The following is a 16,381-nucleotide window of genomic DNA, read 5'->3' as shown; positions in this document are numbered from 1 at the left end:
TGTCACTTATTGTTAATTAAACAATTTATATGTGGGTCTACTCCATTAGTGGTTTGCAATAATATTGCTAAATTGTTTTTCAATTAATTGTCTATTTGTTACGTCTCATTCATTAGAAAAATAATTAAATTAATTTTGCTAAGTAGAAAATTGATAGCCACACAAAATAAAGATAACATTTTGTGGTTAGTTATCTTTAAGGTATAGGTCAGATGCGATGGCCATCCACGCTCCATCAATTACTTTGAAACAAACAACAAAAATAGGTGGTGATTTATTGTATTATTGTTAAGGGTAATTAATGGGTGATAAAAGTTGATACTTCTTGTCACTTTCGTACAATGTGATGCCTTCACAAGTCACAACCCAATGTGTCTGCTTTCTCAGTTTCTCTACGTACGTACTAAATAATTTTTTTTTAAAACAGGACGTCTGATTTCTGCGAAAACTTAACTTAACTAATCTTTAAAATCAATTAAATATCTTACGAACCTAATAAATTAAATAAAACCTAACTATATATTAAAATAAGTGATTCAAGATTTAAACCTAAAAAATAAAAAAAAAGAATACATATTTAATCACTTGATCAATCCCTTGAGATTGTACTAAATAATTCACTAATACAATCTGCATAAGTTATGGGTAAACCCAGATTTGTTTAGAGAAAGTTTTTATTTAATCATATCATAATAAAAAATCAAAGTTTAGTGTCCAAAATACTGAATTTACAAACTTTATAACCTGTAAAGCAAATGATAGTATAATTTATACATCAATGATGTTAGACTTACAATAAATTTACATACGAACTGTGAGCATGTTCAAAAGGATGGGCTACATCCGTACAAGAGAAAAAGGGCAAAAGCATAATAAAGTATAATCAGTGAAGCAACAACTTATGATTTGTTTAACGTAATTAGTTGGCCAAACCAAGCCACATGGCACATACATAATGGGATTCCGGATTTCACTGTTGACTCTTTTATCATCCTACTTCCTACCCTCTCACTCTCTGTCTCTCTGTCTCTCTCTACTTCTGCCAACTCAAGAAATCCACTCTCTCCGTCTCCCTCTAATTCTGCCAACTCTAGAAACCACAGTACTTGTAACTCTTCACTTTTCCTGCCCTAGAATTTAGAGTTTCTGGTTATCCACCACACACTTCAAAGGGGAAGAAGAACAAGTAGCCGAAGAAAATTCACTGACAAACCAATGGGCAAAGATCAACCATCTTATTCTTTCACCAAGAAGTTCTTACCTTGGTCCTTTTATTGCATTATCCCTATTGCCATCTTTCGTTTATACTTTTACCCTCTTCACTTAGTTCCCCAATCTACCACTGATCAGCTCCCCAACACTCAACACACTGTCATCACCTTTTCTTCTTCTTCTTCTTCTATCAATCGAGGTACGTATTCATTGACACGATATTTGTCCTTTTCTTGCATGTTTACTTGTTTTGGAGTGATGGATTCTCTGTTTTGCTACTAATGGGTGTTTTTTTTTTTTTGTCGGTGTGTTGTCTTTTTGTAGAAGAGAAAAGAGTTTTTGAAACTCCTTGTGACTTCACCAATGGCAGCTGGGTCCATGACAAGATGGGACCTTTGTACAATGGCACCGCCTGTGCTACCATTAAGGAAGGTCAAAACTGCATCGCTCATGGAAGACCTGACCTGGGTTACCTCTACTGGAGATGGAAACCAAATCAATGCAAGCTCCCGAGGTTTGATCCCCACACTTTTCTTCAACTTCTTAGTCACAAACATTTAGCATTTGTTGGTGACTCAGTGGCTAGGAACCAACTTGAGTCCCTTCTTTGTATGCTTTCCACGGTCTCTGTCCCTAATCTTGTTTATCGAGATGGTGAAGATAATAAATTTAGAAGATGGCATTTTGCTTCTCATAATGTCAGTATTTCTGTTTATTGGTCACCGTTTTTAGTTAAAGGAATTGAGAAATCTAAATCTGATAATCTTAACAAATTGTATGTGGATTATGTGGATGAGAGGTGGGCGGCGGATTTGGATCAAATAGACATGATTGTTTTATCTTTTGGGCATTGGTTTTTACATCCTGCTGTGTATTTTGAGGGAGATTCTGTATTGGGTTGCCATTATTGTCCTGGACTTAATCACACTGAGATTGGATTCTATGATGTTTTGAGAAAGGCCTTAAAGACTACCCTCAAAACAATAACTGAAAGAACAGGGTCTAATGGTAATGTTAAAGATGTGATTTTGACCACATTTGCTCCATCACATTTTGAAGGTGATTGGGATAAGGCAGGTGCTTGTCCTAAGACGAAGCCTTATAAGGAGGGCGAAATATTCCTTGAAGGAATGGATGCTGATATGAGAAATATTGAGGTTGAACAAGTGGAGGAAGCCAAGGGAAATGCTAAGCAATTTAAGGGGTTGAGGCTAGAGGCATTGGATGTCACCCGACTATCATTGATGAGACCAGATGGTCATCCGGGTCCTTACATGCATCCGAATCCATTTGCTAATGGGATTCAAGAGCATGTACAGAATGATTGTGTTCATTGGTGTTTACCAGGGCCTATAGATACTTGGAATCAAATAATGTTAGAGGTTATAAGGAGATGGGAGGGTCAGTCAAGAAGAGAAGAATGAGATACGGCAGTAGAAAAATATTGGGTTTGTTTCTCTTTGATGTTTTTCTCTGATTTATCTAACTTGATAGATAATTGAAACAAATGAGGAGATAAAGTGATTGGGAGTGGTTACATTTCTGTAGGGGGTCTTCTCTAATTTGAAAGAATTGGAAGACGGGAAAAGAGTGATAATGGAAGAGAGGGTTGGGGCAGCAAAGTTACAAAGATGATATACTTGTGGAAGATACATGCTGGTCTGTGAAAGAAATTGAAGGTCATTGGCAGTTTTTGTTGATTTGCTGGCCAGGTTCACATACTTGATGAATGTATACATTGAGATACTTGTTTGGTTGTAAGTTTTTGTTGCATGAGATTTAAGCTTTTTAGTTTGGAATTTGATTTGAACTCCGATTTATATATGTTATGTTATCTTTCACCTAATATGAAAATTATGTAGAGTAAAATTTCTCGTTAGTATGATGGGATGCATTGTTTTTACCTTAACATACAGAGTGAAATGAATTGATAAAATCTTCAAATGGAAGTTTTATTGTGATATTAGCTATTAAAATATTACTATAAAACCACAAGCTCCTCTTTCTTTCTTCAAATGTCAAACAAGATACCCTGTAAGAATCCAAAGAAACTTTATATAGCTTGTGCTTGAAGTGAAAAATGGTAAAATTAGAGTGGCTGTTGTATTAGTGGTTAGCTACATCCATGTCTGGGACTGGAGGAATGTGTATTTGAGGAAGAGAGTAAGGGAGAGAGAGAGAGTTGGTGATAATGGAGGTGTGTGGTAGAAGAGCTGAATTGCCTTTAGTCCTTTACTAGTAACTGTGAGTATAATTTTTATTCAAGTTAGGAATATGGAAGTCATCAAAGCAGCAATGTCTAAGGGGACTAACAAATACATGGTTATTGTTTATTTTCAGATTCTCATATTTCACAGGTCTTGTTTATCTTTCCATATTTCAAATGGATCTTTTATCTAAGAATCCAAAGACACTTTATAATTGCATAGTATGTCTTTGAAGAGACGGTCAGGCAACTTGAAAAAATTGGTATAATTACAAGTTGGCTTTTGTATAGAGAAAGAGAATCAATTGTTTTTTCTTTTGAATACTAAGAAAAAGTGGATTTAACCTTACTGAAACTCATGTTGAGGCCCAATTAAATTAATAACAGGATTATAAATACCCAAAGGAAATATGATTATAAATACAGTGACAATAATTTCTGCTCACTATGATAGTAATACCTCTCATTTTGTGGTTAGATGACAAACCCTTTAACCACTAAGGTTAGTTATATTTAAGAGTTTTGTGTTCGAGTCAAACATTTAACCATTGAAGTTAGTTATACCTTAGAGGTTTTGTATTCGAGTTGTAGGAAAGGTATCTATCACATTTGTGCAATTACTTTAGGTTATTGGGCTTATAAAGTTTTGCGGCCCTAAGAATTAGGTAGGCTCTAATGGGGGTCTGGATACCTCATATATCTTAAAAAAAATACCCTTTAAGTCTATAACTGAATGGTCATTTACAAGGTTTAAATGATTTTATATTGAGTAAACGACTTTTTCACACCCAAATAATGGTTTAATGACATTTTTCCACTCACAGGCTTTTAAAATATCACTTTTTCACCCATAGGTTTTTAAAATACTACTTTTTCGTAAAAAAAAAAACCATTGACTACGGCAATCGCCAGTCGATTTTGGCATCGTTGTGACTTCATACCATCACCATTCTCTTTCGCGATCATCACTCACCAAAACCCTTCAAACCTTATTTTTATCGGCCTCGTCAATCGTAGGCAATCGAGCGATTGGGTTTGTATGACCGCCTTTCACAAATCAAATTCCAACCAATTACGACTATCAAAATTTAACATTTTACCATAAAAAAACTCACCGACCTTCCCTAAAAAGCCTCAATAGTATGGACCAATTTTGCTCTCCATTCATCGCTGAATTGAAAAATATATATATTTTTTTATGGGAAAGTGATATTTTAAAAGTCCATGTATGAAAAAGTGTCATTAAACTATTATTTGGGTAGGAAAAAGTCATTAAGTCTTTTATATTATATATACAGTAAAACCTCTCTATAGTCGTAATGTTTGGACCTTTTAAATTTATTACTATAAGAAAGATATAATTTAATAGAGGTGTAGATACGATCATTATTCTTTTGATTTCTTATTTTATAAATCGTGTTTTAATAGTATTAGGATTTCAATTCATTGTTTTAGTTGTATCAGGTTAGTACAGAAATGGATATCAAAAAGTCATTGTAAAATTAAGTGATCATATTTGACAACTTCACTACACTAATCAAATTGATATTAATGTTTTTCTCAATTATCTAAATGAGCAACAAGTCGTGTATGTTTTAATTGAAGAATAAATCATTACTTGAATTAGACAAGAAGAGGAAGAAGATAATCCTGAGGATGATAGTACAAAAATGCCAAAAATTTCATGCCAAGAAGCTCTAAACATGTTTGAGAGCTAAAAATATTTTGGTTTCAATAAGAAGATGTCCATGCTGACGGCTTATTACGTACCTGTAAGATAAAAAATATAGTAACAACTTTAAAGCGTAAGTCATTGTCTCAAACAACTTTAAATAAATATTTTATTTCATCTTAAATTTTTAATGTAACATAGTATATATTATTTACAATATACATATAATTATTACTATGTAGAGACATGTTCCTTAAGACGAAACCTAAAAAAATTATAACTTATTATAATGTGAAATTTATTCTTATTTATAATTTATCCAAATTGAGACAAAAGTTTTTTATGACTACATGGAGGTTATTCCTACCTATATAGAGGTTCTATTGTACTTTTAAAACATAAGCCTACTTCTACCAATTTTTGCAATAAATTATAAAATTAGTAATTATTATTAATTAATTTAAAATAAAAATGGAATGAGTAATAATAGGAAGATTATGTAGACATAATTTTAAACTCTTGGTAAAAATAAAATTATTTATTTAAAATCTATCAATTAAACAGCTTCAAAATTTTAAGTCTGTTTTGAAAAATAAAAGTTGAAAATAAAACGGCGCCGTATGAATCTTTATGACCTGCAAAACAACGTCGTTTATGGCAGTGAATGACTGAATGTAGAATTCTTTCTCATTATCAACTTCAACACCAGCGCACTCATCTCCTTAAGTGTACTTGATATGGCTGCAGCAACTCTCTCTTTCTCTCTCTCTTTAGATCCCCAACACCATCACCATCACCACCACAAAACAACACTATCTCTCTTTACTCTTTCACCTTTCTTAATCCCCACTAAGCACTCTCTTTTGTCCCTCAACAAATCCCCTCATTACCTCTTCAGATCTTTTGTCTCTTCCACTCACTCTTCCTCTTCTTCAAACGCTGTCACCACCACCTCTTCGTTTCTTGAAGATTCTTTTCGAACCGGAAGGTTTTTAACCAATGAAGAGATTGAAAAGCTCAAGAACCTTGAAAATTTTGTACATTTTCAAGAATTGAAATCTGGGTTTTTGTGGGTTCGTGTGATGAGGCCTGAAGAGATGGATTCCACTGTGGGTTTGTTAGCTGAGTCGTTTGCTGAGTCAATGTTGCTACCTTCGGGGTATGAGAAGTTGCTGAGGTTCTTGGTGAAGCAGTATTTGATTGAGAGAAGAGGTGTGATGCCTCATGCCGTTACACTTATTGGGTTTTATAGAGGAAAGGAAGAAGGGGAGAGTGGTAAAGAAGTGGAATTGGCTGGTACTGTGGAGGTTTGTTTTGATAAAAGGGGTGCTAATGCTTCACCTCCTTCGCCTACTCCTCCCAAAAATTCGCCTTATATTTGTAACATGACTGTCAAAAAGCCGCTTCGAAGGTACTTATTAACTTATGTTGTTTGCTTTTGTAACTTCAGTCTCAAGTTACGATTTTCACTTTAATGTAATTTTATTTGTCTTTGCTAACTTGAATACTTGCACTGTTGAAGTGGTGTAACATTTGTTGAATGCTATTAGGATCAGTCAGACATTTTCCAAAGAAAAATAATTTGTTTAGTTATCTGTTTGTAACAGATGTCTGGAGTTGTTCTTGAGTGATGGTATGTATCTAGGTTGTTTGTGGCAACTCTAGGAAATTTCACAGTAACACCGTGAAATGAGTTAGCTTGCACTTCAGTGAACTGTTTCATGTGTTTACTCTGTGGAAATTTTAGATCTTTATGCTATAATTGAATTTGGGGATTTAAGTTTGAGTTGAAACAGTGTCGACTCCTTGTGACATAAGTAATGAAATTAGATATGTCACGCAATCTCATAATGAAGAATGATAAGATATCTATGCAAGTGGATCTGTGGGTGAGATCTTACTTTTATAGTTTGCATCTGAATTTTGTCTCGGAAGGATTTAAGTGCACAATGTGTTGATGAGATATAACAAATTTAAAGCTTGTATTAGGATCATATGCATAATTTGGGTAATTCTTGATTGTTCTTTTTTCTGGAGTATCTATTCAGTCCTGTCTGTCTAGGGTGTTGTATTTGTGCAAAAATATATGGGGGCCATTTAGTTGAACATTAAAAAATTTTAGGATTAGTTTAACTGGAAAACAGTGTCTCCTGGTCTCTGGTGATATTCTTGAAGGAGTAGTTTAACCATTCTGTACACATCAAACTTCTTGCTCTATGCATTATACACATCAAACTTCTTGGTCTATGCATTATGGTGAGCATAATGACATTTGTCATGGTTTCTCCTTGATCATCATTGAATGTGTTTCATTTTACTTGGCAGCCTTAAGATTTTCATGTCATGCTTACTTTTTCACAAGGCTACTATTCTAGTCAATCCCATAGCATTTCTGCACGCTGGATTAGGAAGACTGGATATATAAGTATGTTTTTGGAACTTTCAGGAAGGGTATTGGTTGGCATCTTCTGAAGGCGAGTGAAGAACTAATATCTCAGATGAGTTCCTTTAAAGAGGTGTATTTGCACTGCAGAATGATTGATGCAGCCCCATTTAACATGTATAGAAAAGCAGGATATAACATCATTAAAACAGATAGTATCTTAATATTGTTGATGCTGCAGAGGCGTAAGCACTTGATGTGCAAGAAGCTTCCTGTTGTTGACAGTCCCTCAAAATCAGATATGTCTGGCTCTGATGAGGAACTTTTTTCGTAAATGGATGTGTGGAAGTTGCAGCATAATTCTCTGAGGTATATGCAGTTTCTGCAATATGTTTCTCTTCACCAGTAAAACTCATATTCTGCTGCAAGTGTTCTAGTTCTCTCTCTTTCACAGATACCAGACAGAGGCAGATGTTTGTGTAAATCACTTTTGTACATTATCCAAATTGTAGGCTATATTTTTCTCTCTAACCTTTTCTTTGATTATTTGGTTGTCCATTTGACTCTTTTGTAATTTCTATTCCATTGTGTTTTATTTTTTTTCAGGTTGGGATTCTCCAGGTCCTGGACATGGTCCAATCAGGTTGTGAATTGTGATGATCTTCAATCGGGTTGGTTCCTGGATGAGGAAGTCAATCAGATTACTGGCCTTGTTTGTATGTATCATGTATGGTAGAAACCTGTTTTGCTACAGGTAATTGCACAAACTTCTGGGCTATTGCCTTTTGTTTTCTCTCTAGTTTTGCTACATGAGATACAAGTTGTATATTTTGTGTCTGAACTCGGAAAATAAGAAACAATAATTTGTTGATCCTCTAAAGTTGGCGGTAAACTCAATGTAAGGATCTGATTGCATTATAGCTTTATTTTAAGTACATAATACATATCCCATGTCTTTGAACAGTATATAATTCATAGAAACAGCTGTTAACAAGATGATGATGCTGGATCACAACCAGATTTGCCAGAAAATGTCCCTTCCGAACTTAGATACTCAATTATTACCTTGTCACTTTTCCAGATTTTTCTTTTTCAGTTATACCGTAAAACATTCAACTTTATCTTTAAATTTCTTCTATAGTAACTGACAAAAACTCAAGTTCTTCTTTTCTGGGACCTATATCAAATTATTATGTTGTGGTACTGTTACGTCCCTTGGCTTCCAGGGTTTAAGAATCCAATCAATGAAAACAGAGGATGTTTATTCTATAGAATTACATGCTGCTGAAGAAACATTTTGGTTTTTTAGACCATTCTGAATGCATGCATAGGCGTTCCCAATCCTTTTGAATTTGTATAGATAATCAGTTGGAGTTCTTTTACACATTCTGTCATTGAGGGTCTCTCATTGCTCTCAGTACGGACGCAGCGTGATGCCAGGTTTGCAAACATGGCTATAGATTCTATGGTGTATGAACTTCGATTAAGCTCTGGATCTATCACCTTACGCAACTTCTTTCGATCATTCAATATGTGCCTCACCTGAAACAAGAACCACCCTTTTACTATTCCATTCATTTTCAAAAGCTAGTACTTTGGTTTGCCTGAAATTCAAGAACCAGAACCATTAGGAATGATGAGACTGTTTTCCTACCTGTAATACAAGGTTTTGATCACTTGGCCCCTGGTTTATGTCGACTGCTCTGCGTCCAGTCAAAAGTTCTAAAAGAACCACTCCAAATGCATAAACATCACTTTGTAAAGTGAGTTTCCCCGTCTGTCACCAAGGGAGAGAATTCCATAATTCAGACCTTCTACCTGATATAATTAAGTGCACCAAATTCTATACTATTTAAGATGATTGTTTTAAGTGGACCAGAACTTCTGCATTTGTTAACAAATTTATTCAAGTGAATACCACACATATTTAGTTGTAACTCTAAAATGTTAGCAAAATAAATCATTTTGTTCACTTCAGGTAGCTTGAATCTGGTAGCTGAGAATTGCTTCATTGTATTTAGGGCATGCATGAAGTGTTACATTTTTTGGCTTCATTTGGAATATTAATATCTAAGATCTTCAGAATAGCCAACTAGCAAGTCTCTGTGATTTGGTAAATAAGGGTCATTGAAGTTATAAGATTGCTAAGTCATATTTATGCACAGTGTTCTATTGAGGAACTTGAATATATTCGTACAGAAGATGTTTAATGACATGTAGATGCATATGAACTTGAAAATAGCAACCTTAGCAACCTTAGTCTGTTATATACTATGGGAACTTAGAAGTTAAATGTTAGGTCATACTTTCATGACTACATATTTTTGTTCCAACCGAGCAGTTTTTCTTCCTTTTTATGACCTGGCTGGCTGCCATAATATAGATTCTATCTGTGTACTTAGATGACCGCTTGCATCACATGAAGATAATTTAGATGCCCAAGTGAAATTCCTTATTCATAATTTTCAGTTTCTCTTTTTGACCTTGAGTTCCATGAAGTATAAACAGTGAGAACTTGGGAATGCATGAGATTTTATACAGATAAAATGGAGAAGAAGTTCTGAAAATATATTGTTGAATGCTGTCAAGCATGCAAAAATATCAGAAAAATAGTAATTTTTAGCACAGAATTGCATACCGATGTATACTCAGGATCAAAGTAGCCAAAGGTGCCCAGAACTCTAGCAGTCACGTAAGTCTCCTGACCTTCTGGCATCAACTTGGCCAGGCCAAAGTCAGATATCTATGAACACTAGCAATTTGATTAGCAATTTGAGTTTGAGTAACTGGTACTTTTCAATTTAATTTTATCTAACTCCATCTCTCTTACCTTTGCTTCAAAGTTGGCACTTAGTAGCACATTGGTGGATTTGAAATCTCTGTGAACAATCGGAATCCCAACAGCAGAGCTTGAATGAAGATAAGCAAGGCCCCTAGCTGCCCCAAGTGCCACTTTGAGTCTTGAAGGCCAGTCCATTTTTGCTTCCCCAATTCCTAGCATCAAATTGCATGTCATTAGATGTCATGCATAATGAACATTTTTATGGAAACAGGGTTTGTTACAGAACCAACCATTTAAGTGATCTTGCAGGTTCCCTTTTTGCATGTACTCGTATACCAGAAAGCGGTGTTTGCCATCAGCACAGTACCCTATCAAGGAAACCAGATTTGGATGGTCAAGTCTGCTTAAGATATCAACTTCAACCCGGAACTCTTGTTCCCCATCAGCTGCTTTAAATGGCGGCAACTCCATTTTCTTGATTGCAACAACCTTCAGATTTTAGAAGAGAAACAAATTATGAGTCAACTACTCTTTGCTTGCTACTTACCTAATAATATCAGCATTTAATCAATTAAATTACTTGGTTCACGATTTTTCAAGTTTAACTTGAAACAATCATGGTGTGAGATTACAGTGTACTTTGATAACAACGTTTACCTCTCCTGACCGCAAAGTGCCCCTGTAAACTCGGCCAAATCCTCCTTTCCCAAGAAAATTTTCATCGCTGAAAGAGCACGTTGCCTCTTCCATTTCCCTGAGCGTAAAAACGGATGATCCCCGGTGTCTTTTCGGAGTTTGGGTTGTTTGATTTTCGAGCTGCCAATACTCTGCAGGTCTGTAAATCCCTGAAAGATATGTAGCTAGTGTCTAAATAGTGAAAAATCCCTCCAATTTTTTTAAAAAATATGGTTTAATTGAATGAATGCACTTCTAGACCGATCCCAATAAAAAACTTACACGGGTCTGTGTGATCTTGGGACTTGCTTCTTCTGCGCTTGTTCCATGCTGAGACCAACCCGAATGGCATAATTGCTATTTTGTGAATGGATTACTTGTCTATTTAACAATTGCAGTGACAGATTTTATTACACGAAACAGACAATTGGATGGAGAAGTTCCATAACATTCCCAGAAGTAGAAGAAGCAACAATGTCACCGGCTCTCTGGAGTCTCAGCAGAGATTAAATTAGAATATCTAATTTAGCGAGCACAAAACTGGCACACAAAGAAAAGTTGGAAGAAAATAGAAAGGATTATCGTATGAGAAAGCTCTGAAGAGTAGTACGTATAGAGGAAGAGTGAGGTTGGAAAATACTCAACCACATTTTCCAACAACCATAAGTTACAAAGAGATGTACTTGAAGAAAAAGAAAAGGCAAATAAAGGTAAAGTTGGTATTGCTTGCTTACCTCTCGATGAGTATTTTTTGGGGTTTGTTTCTTTGATAACGATATGGAAACTGCAATATCTAACTTCATTTTTACCACCTTCCTTAAGCTTTTTGTGAAGGAAGAAATGTAGCCGTTGAAGGGCTGCTTTCATATTCCATTTTTTTTAAGTTGTGTCTGTATGGTGAAGTTTATCATTCTAAAAATCATTATTATCGCCTTCTAAAGATGACAAAGTAGGAAAAATCGGATTTCGTTTCTGTTCATGTAGGTCCTAAGATACCGATATTTCATTTTTAAGCCATTGCTCACCTAACATGATTTCATATATTGGGAGCTTAAACACTTTCTTCAAATCAATCTGCCTTTTCAAACTAAATAAACACTCCTTTCTGGGGCCATTCCTTTTCAAGTATAATGGGCTCCTTTTCCTTTGTCTTCAAGTACTTCACGTTGTGTGATTTAAATTTCTATGTACAGTTGTTGGTCCTACTCCTGATGTATCAGATATCAAACAAGGGTGATAATTTGTTTTATTTGCAATCTCAATAACATATTTCAATTTTTGAAAACCAAGGATCCAATGAATATTCAGAAAACCTCGGCTTCGTTTGGTTCAAGATTGGGAATACTACTCTTAGTATTCCCAAAAAAGTTAAATAGTAAAATACCCAAAAACTCTCATTTTTGGGAATACTATTTTCAATATTATTCAATTTTTTTAAACCCTCTAAATTTGTTAATTTAATTAAATACCCCTAAATATTTTTTTTAAAATTACAAAAACACCCCAATAATCCACATTTACCAGATTCCGGCCACCACCGTCGGAAAATGGTCGGAATCTGGTAGGATGGCGCACTACCGGCTGAATCTGGCCGGTAGTGCGCCGATCTAGCCTTTTCCGGCCAGATCCACGGTGGATCTGGCCGGAAAAGGCTAGATCTAAGGCCAAAGATCTGGTCGTTGATGGCCAGATCTTTGGCCGTAACAGTCGGTCACGACGGCCAAACAAACGGTCGTTGTTGACCATAAACGACGACCGTTTGTTGGCCGTCGTTGAGAGCAAATACGACCAGATTTGGCGGTTGACGGCCAGATCTGGCCGTAGATCTGGCCTTTGCCGGCCAGATCCACCGTGGATCTGGCCGGAAAAGGCCATATCGGCGCATGACCGGCAAAATCCAGTCGGTCATGCGCCCATAAGACGATTCCAGCCACCCGGTGGTGTGGCCGACTGGGGGTTTTGAGGGTGGTTAGGGGTATTTTTGTTAACTTTTAATGTTTTATTATAGGGGGTATTTTGTAAAAAAACAAATATATGGGATATTTATAATTTATAAATTCTACATCGTAATATCCGCCCAATTTAACTTTTTTAACTTTTTTCAAAAAACTTTTCCTAAAACCCCCAAATTTTGAACCAAACGGGGCCCTCATGTTTGACAAGTATTTAAAAGATGAAAATGTAACACTTTGTTTTTTATTTTTGAATTTTTTCTCTTTTTTTTTGGATGAATAGTGTTCAGACTATCTTACAGCACCTTAACTAATTCTTTAGGACTTGGAACTATTATCGGTAAGATCCAGTGGCTATCCCTATTAGCAATCGAGAGAAACTCGAATTCGGACCTCTTGAGCAATATACCCAAGAGTCCTTATCGAACCACTCAATCACCAGAGATAATTAGTTTCTGTAAAATTTAATGTAACTGCATTTCAAAATTCTAATCTGTTTAAAGTTATTTCTTAATCCCGAATCAAACACTTCCTTAACATTCGATAGAGAGTTTTATCTGAAACGATTAATTGCTCAACAAGAGAAGTGAAAAGTACACGCAAAAGTTTGATTTTACTACTGTAGCAATTTATAATATTATTTTTTGTGAAAGTTTGTTAAACAAGAGATATATTCTAAAATACTAGGCTGTTGAGGTGAATACCTGCAGCTTGCCTAAAGCCAAACCAGATTTTGCCTTAACCATTGAGCAGGTTGCTCGCCTCACTTTCCCAACTTGTAAGTTTTGTCCTCATCTCCAGACTTAATTTTCACTAAAACCTATGTATTAGTACGAATTGCAAACTAGATGTCTTATTGAACGAACATAAGATATATTTTTTATGTCAAATATACATTTTTGTTTTTGCTTTTCATATATTTTAAAACACAAAATGATATCAGATTGCCCAAAGTCAACACAACTACAACTAGATGTCTTATGAACGAACATACAATATATTTTTAGTCATATGACATTTTTGTTTTTGATTTTCATATTTTTAAAACACAAAAATTGATATCAGATTGCCCCACTCAACACAACCGTTATAGTTTTTAAATGATTAATGTTAATTTATTACAACCAATCTTCAATGGTGAACTTGTCTGTGGGTGAATTGTGTTGTCAAAATATCACTTTAGTTTGTGATCTTAATTTTGTCTTTCCTCCCTGAACCCAGTTTTGATGTTTACTGAACTACAGTAATTTATTTTGACATATCAACTTATCAGAATTGTCAAAATCATGTGCCTAGTCCTCATCAGTTACCTTTATTTTCTGTTCAGGAAAACTTGGTTGATTTTGATTAGTGGAAATGTTTCAGAATTCGACTCCTCCCACCCCCCCCCCCCCCCCCCCCCCCCCCTCCCCCAACCAAAAAAAAACCATATTTATCAAGTTAATACTATCCTTCATACTGAAGAATAATTCTAAAAATGATATGAATTTGGAAAGCTCTTCTATTTGTCCAGGCTAATGCCAAGTTGGCCACAGTGTTTTTCTCTTGTATATAGTAGTATATTCAGTTCGTATTAAGTTTTGCAAGGACAATCTCACATGTAGATCTGAATGATTTAACTGTTGGTCTCACGTCTCACCTGCCGCACCGACACATTTATGAATGAAGATGGTACTGAAATTGCATATACAACCATTTCAATCAGTAATCTTGGCTTTGATTGCAGTTTGATTTGGCTCAGAATGAAATTTAAAACAGTAATAGCGGAATGAAACGCCTAGTGGTGGACAGATGGGTGATAAATGCATTTTCAATGGAATGTCAATAGTAACCGGTAAGGCAGTTGAGCGTAGTCTTTAGTAAATTTAATGCACTCAACTAAAAACCATTCCCTTCACTACTATATATACTTATGCCTATGGTGATCAGTTCTCAAGTGTCTACTTGTCTCTGAATTTTGCTCTATTTTCTACATCATATAACACGATGGCTACTGGTGGAAAGCTTGATGTTGAGATTGAGGTCAAATCTTCTGCTGATAAATTCTGGGGGGCTATCAGAGATTCCACCTCTCTCTTTCCCAAAGCCTTTTCTCACGATTACAAGAGCATTGAAGTTCTTGAGGGCGATGGCAAGGCCCCTGGCTCTGTTCGTCGCATAACATATGCTGAAGGTAAAATTTTCATGATTTTAATTAGCACATATCATATTAGAAGAAACATAATTGTCAATGTAGTTTGTTGTAATTAATTCTTGGTGGTTTGCATTTTAGGTTCTCCTATTGTTAAGGTATCGACCGAAAAGATCGAAGCTGTAGATGATGTGAAGAAGGAGGTTTCTTACCGTGTGATTAATGGGGATCTCTTGAAGTACTATAAGGTTTTCAAGGGCATCGTAGCTGTAAGTCCAAAGGGAGATGGGAGCTTGGTGAAATGGTCATGTGAGTATGAAAAGGCAAGCAATGAGATTCCTGATCCAAGCGTCATCAAGGAATTTGCTGTCAAGAACTTCAAAGAAGTGGATGAGTACATTGCCAAAACATAAGATGCAATCTGCCTACAGGAAGGTTGCGTTTTGCCCTCATAAATAATGTGGAGTCTCTCTCTTTCCACAATATGATACTAGTTTCAATCTTTCTATGTGGTTTCTTAGTCTGCAATATGAGTTTCTACTCATTTATCAGTTAAATTATGTAATGGTTTGGTCAAGTTTATGCTACTCCCTACATTAAATTTGCTCTGTGTACTCCATGAGGCATATCATAGTGTCAAGTTACATAATCAGTTGTCCTTGAGATCATCAAAGATGTCTGATTATGGGCAAAGAAAGTTTCTTATTTCCCCAAAAGCTGAAATTTGGTGAGATGCCATAAAAAGTACATTAATACATTGGTCACTCAGCTATCACATAATTAAATCCTCGGGCCATTCCACCTCTTCTCAATTAACTTCTGACGCAAAACTTGACGGTCTTCAATGCCAACAGAATCACTCCCTGGCCATTCAGTCTATCAATTATCAATTCGATGCTTATATATAGTTAGTTGCAGTGCAGTAAATAAAATAGTTATCCAGTTATAATAGAAATTAACATTATTTCTGACCGGAAGTCTCAAGATGTGCAATAGTGATCTTGATGCTAAGATTTGCACCACCGAGAAATACGTAGATTCTTTGATGAAGTCATGCAAGGGATTGTTTGGAATCTGTGATATGATGCCGAATCAATAAATCAATCAAAAAACACAAATAACAAGAGATTTTTAAAATGGTTTGGATGTTGGATGCAAACCTTACGTCCACTGTTTTTTGTATTGCTTTGTTTGTTTGTTTTTCATTTTCAAGTACAAATGCGGCTTGATAAAGACCTCTAATTTAGGTAAAAAATAAGTTTATATATTATTACAATGACAAACTTGTAAATAAAATTAATCCTAAATTGAATGACACGTGACGTGAATCCGTGTTTCAGGGATTGACTGCACAACAAGTGATAATAG

At 35.4% G+C, this 16,381-nt stretch overlaps 4 protein-coding genes across 6 annotated transcripts; 3 read left to right on the top strand and 1 right to left on the bottom strand.

Moving 5' to 3' along the window:
• The first annotated feature begins 948 nt into the window (after positions 1 to 948).
• Positions 949 to 3,097, top strand: LOC116116366 (protein ALTERED XYLOGLUCAN 4-like). The gene is made up of 2 exons (XM_031402454.1): positions 949 to 1,411; positions 1,537 to 3,097. Exons 1-2 carry the CDS (start codon positions 1,216 to 1,218, stop codon positions 2,634 to 2,636), a joined length of 1,296 nt encoding a protein of 431 aa, XP_031258314.1. The 5' UTR covers positions 949 to 1,215; the 3' UTR covers positions 2,637 to 3,097.
• Positions 3,098 to 5,827: 2,730 nt separating this feature from the next.
• Positions 5,828 to 10,826, top strand: LOC116116328. Its single transcript, XM_031402423.1, has 4 exons — positions 5,828 to 6,501; positions 7,537 to 7,981; positions 8,080 to 8,227; positions 10,317 to 10,826. Exons 1-2 carry the CDS (start codon positions 5,828 to 5,830, stop codon positions 7,805 to 7,807), a joined length of 945 nt encoding a protein of 314 aa, XP_031258283.1. The 3' UTR covers positions 7,808 to 7,981; positions 8,080 to 8,227; positions 10,317 to 10,826.
• On the bottom strand, positions 8,355 to 11,667 carry LOC116116308 (probable serine/threonine-protein kinase PBL28). 3 transcript variants are annotated; one of them, XM_031402402.1, is made up of 7 exons: positions 11,213 to 11,662; positions 10,913 to 11,100; positions 10,546 to 10,744; positions 10,304 to 10,467; positions 10,112 to 10,216; positions 9,128 to 9,250; positions 8,355 to 9,015 (listed from the first exon to the last, which is right to left on the bottom strand). In XM_031402402.1, the coding sequence occupies exons 1-7, from the start codon at positions 11,280 to 11,282 to the stop codon at positions 8,779 to 8,781; spliced, it is 1,086 nt and encodes a 361-aa protein (XP_031258262.1). In that variant the 5' UTR covers positions 11,283 to 11,662; the 3' UTR covers positions 8,355 to 8,778. The 3 variants fall into 3 exon arrangements, 2 of the variants coding, with proteins under 2 accessions (XP_031258262.1, XP_031258263.1); XR_004125790.1 differs by having other exon boundaries at positions 8,902 to 9,015; positions 9,128 to 9,291; positions 11,213 to 11,665; XM_031402403.1 differs by lacking the exon at positions 8,355 to 9,015 and having other exon boundaries at positions 9,099 to 9,291; positions 11,213 to 11,667.
• Positions 11,668 to 14,790: 3,123 nt separating this feature from the next.
• Positions 14,791 to 15,686, top strand: LOC116116300 (MLP-like protein 423). Its single transcript, XM_031402396.1, has 2 exons — positions 14,791 to 15,055; positions 15,155 to 15,686. Exons 1-2 carry the CDS (start codon positions 14,869 to 14,871, stop codon positions 15,424 to 15,426), a joined length of 459 nt encoding a protein of 152 aa, XP_031258256.1. The 5' UTR covers positions 14,791 to 14,868; the 3' UTR covers positions 15,427 to 15,686.
• Positions 15,687 to 16,381: the final 695 nt, after the last annotated feature.

The sequence above is a fragment of the Pistacia vera genome, unplaced genomic scaffold, assembly GCF_008641045.1.
Source record: "Pistacia vera cultivar Batoury unplaced genomic scaffold, PisVer_v2 Contig77, whole genome shotgun sequence".
Taxonomy (NCBI): domain Eukaryota; kingdom Viridiplantae; phylum Streptophyta; class Magnoliopsida; order Sapindales; family Anacardiaceae; genus Pistacia; species Pistacia vera.
This window is presented reverse-complemented; position numbering and strand designations above follow the sequence as displayed.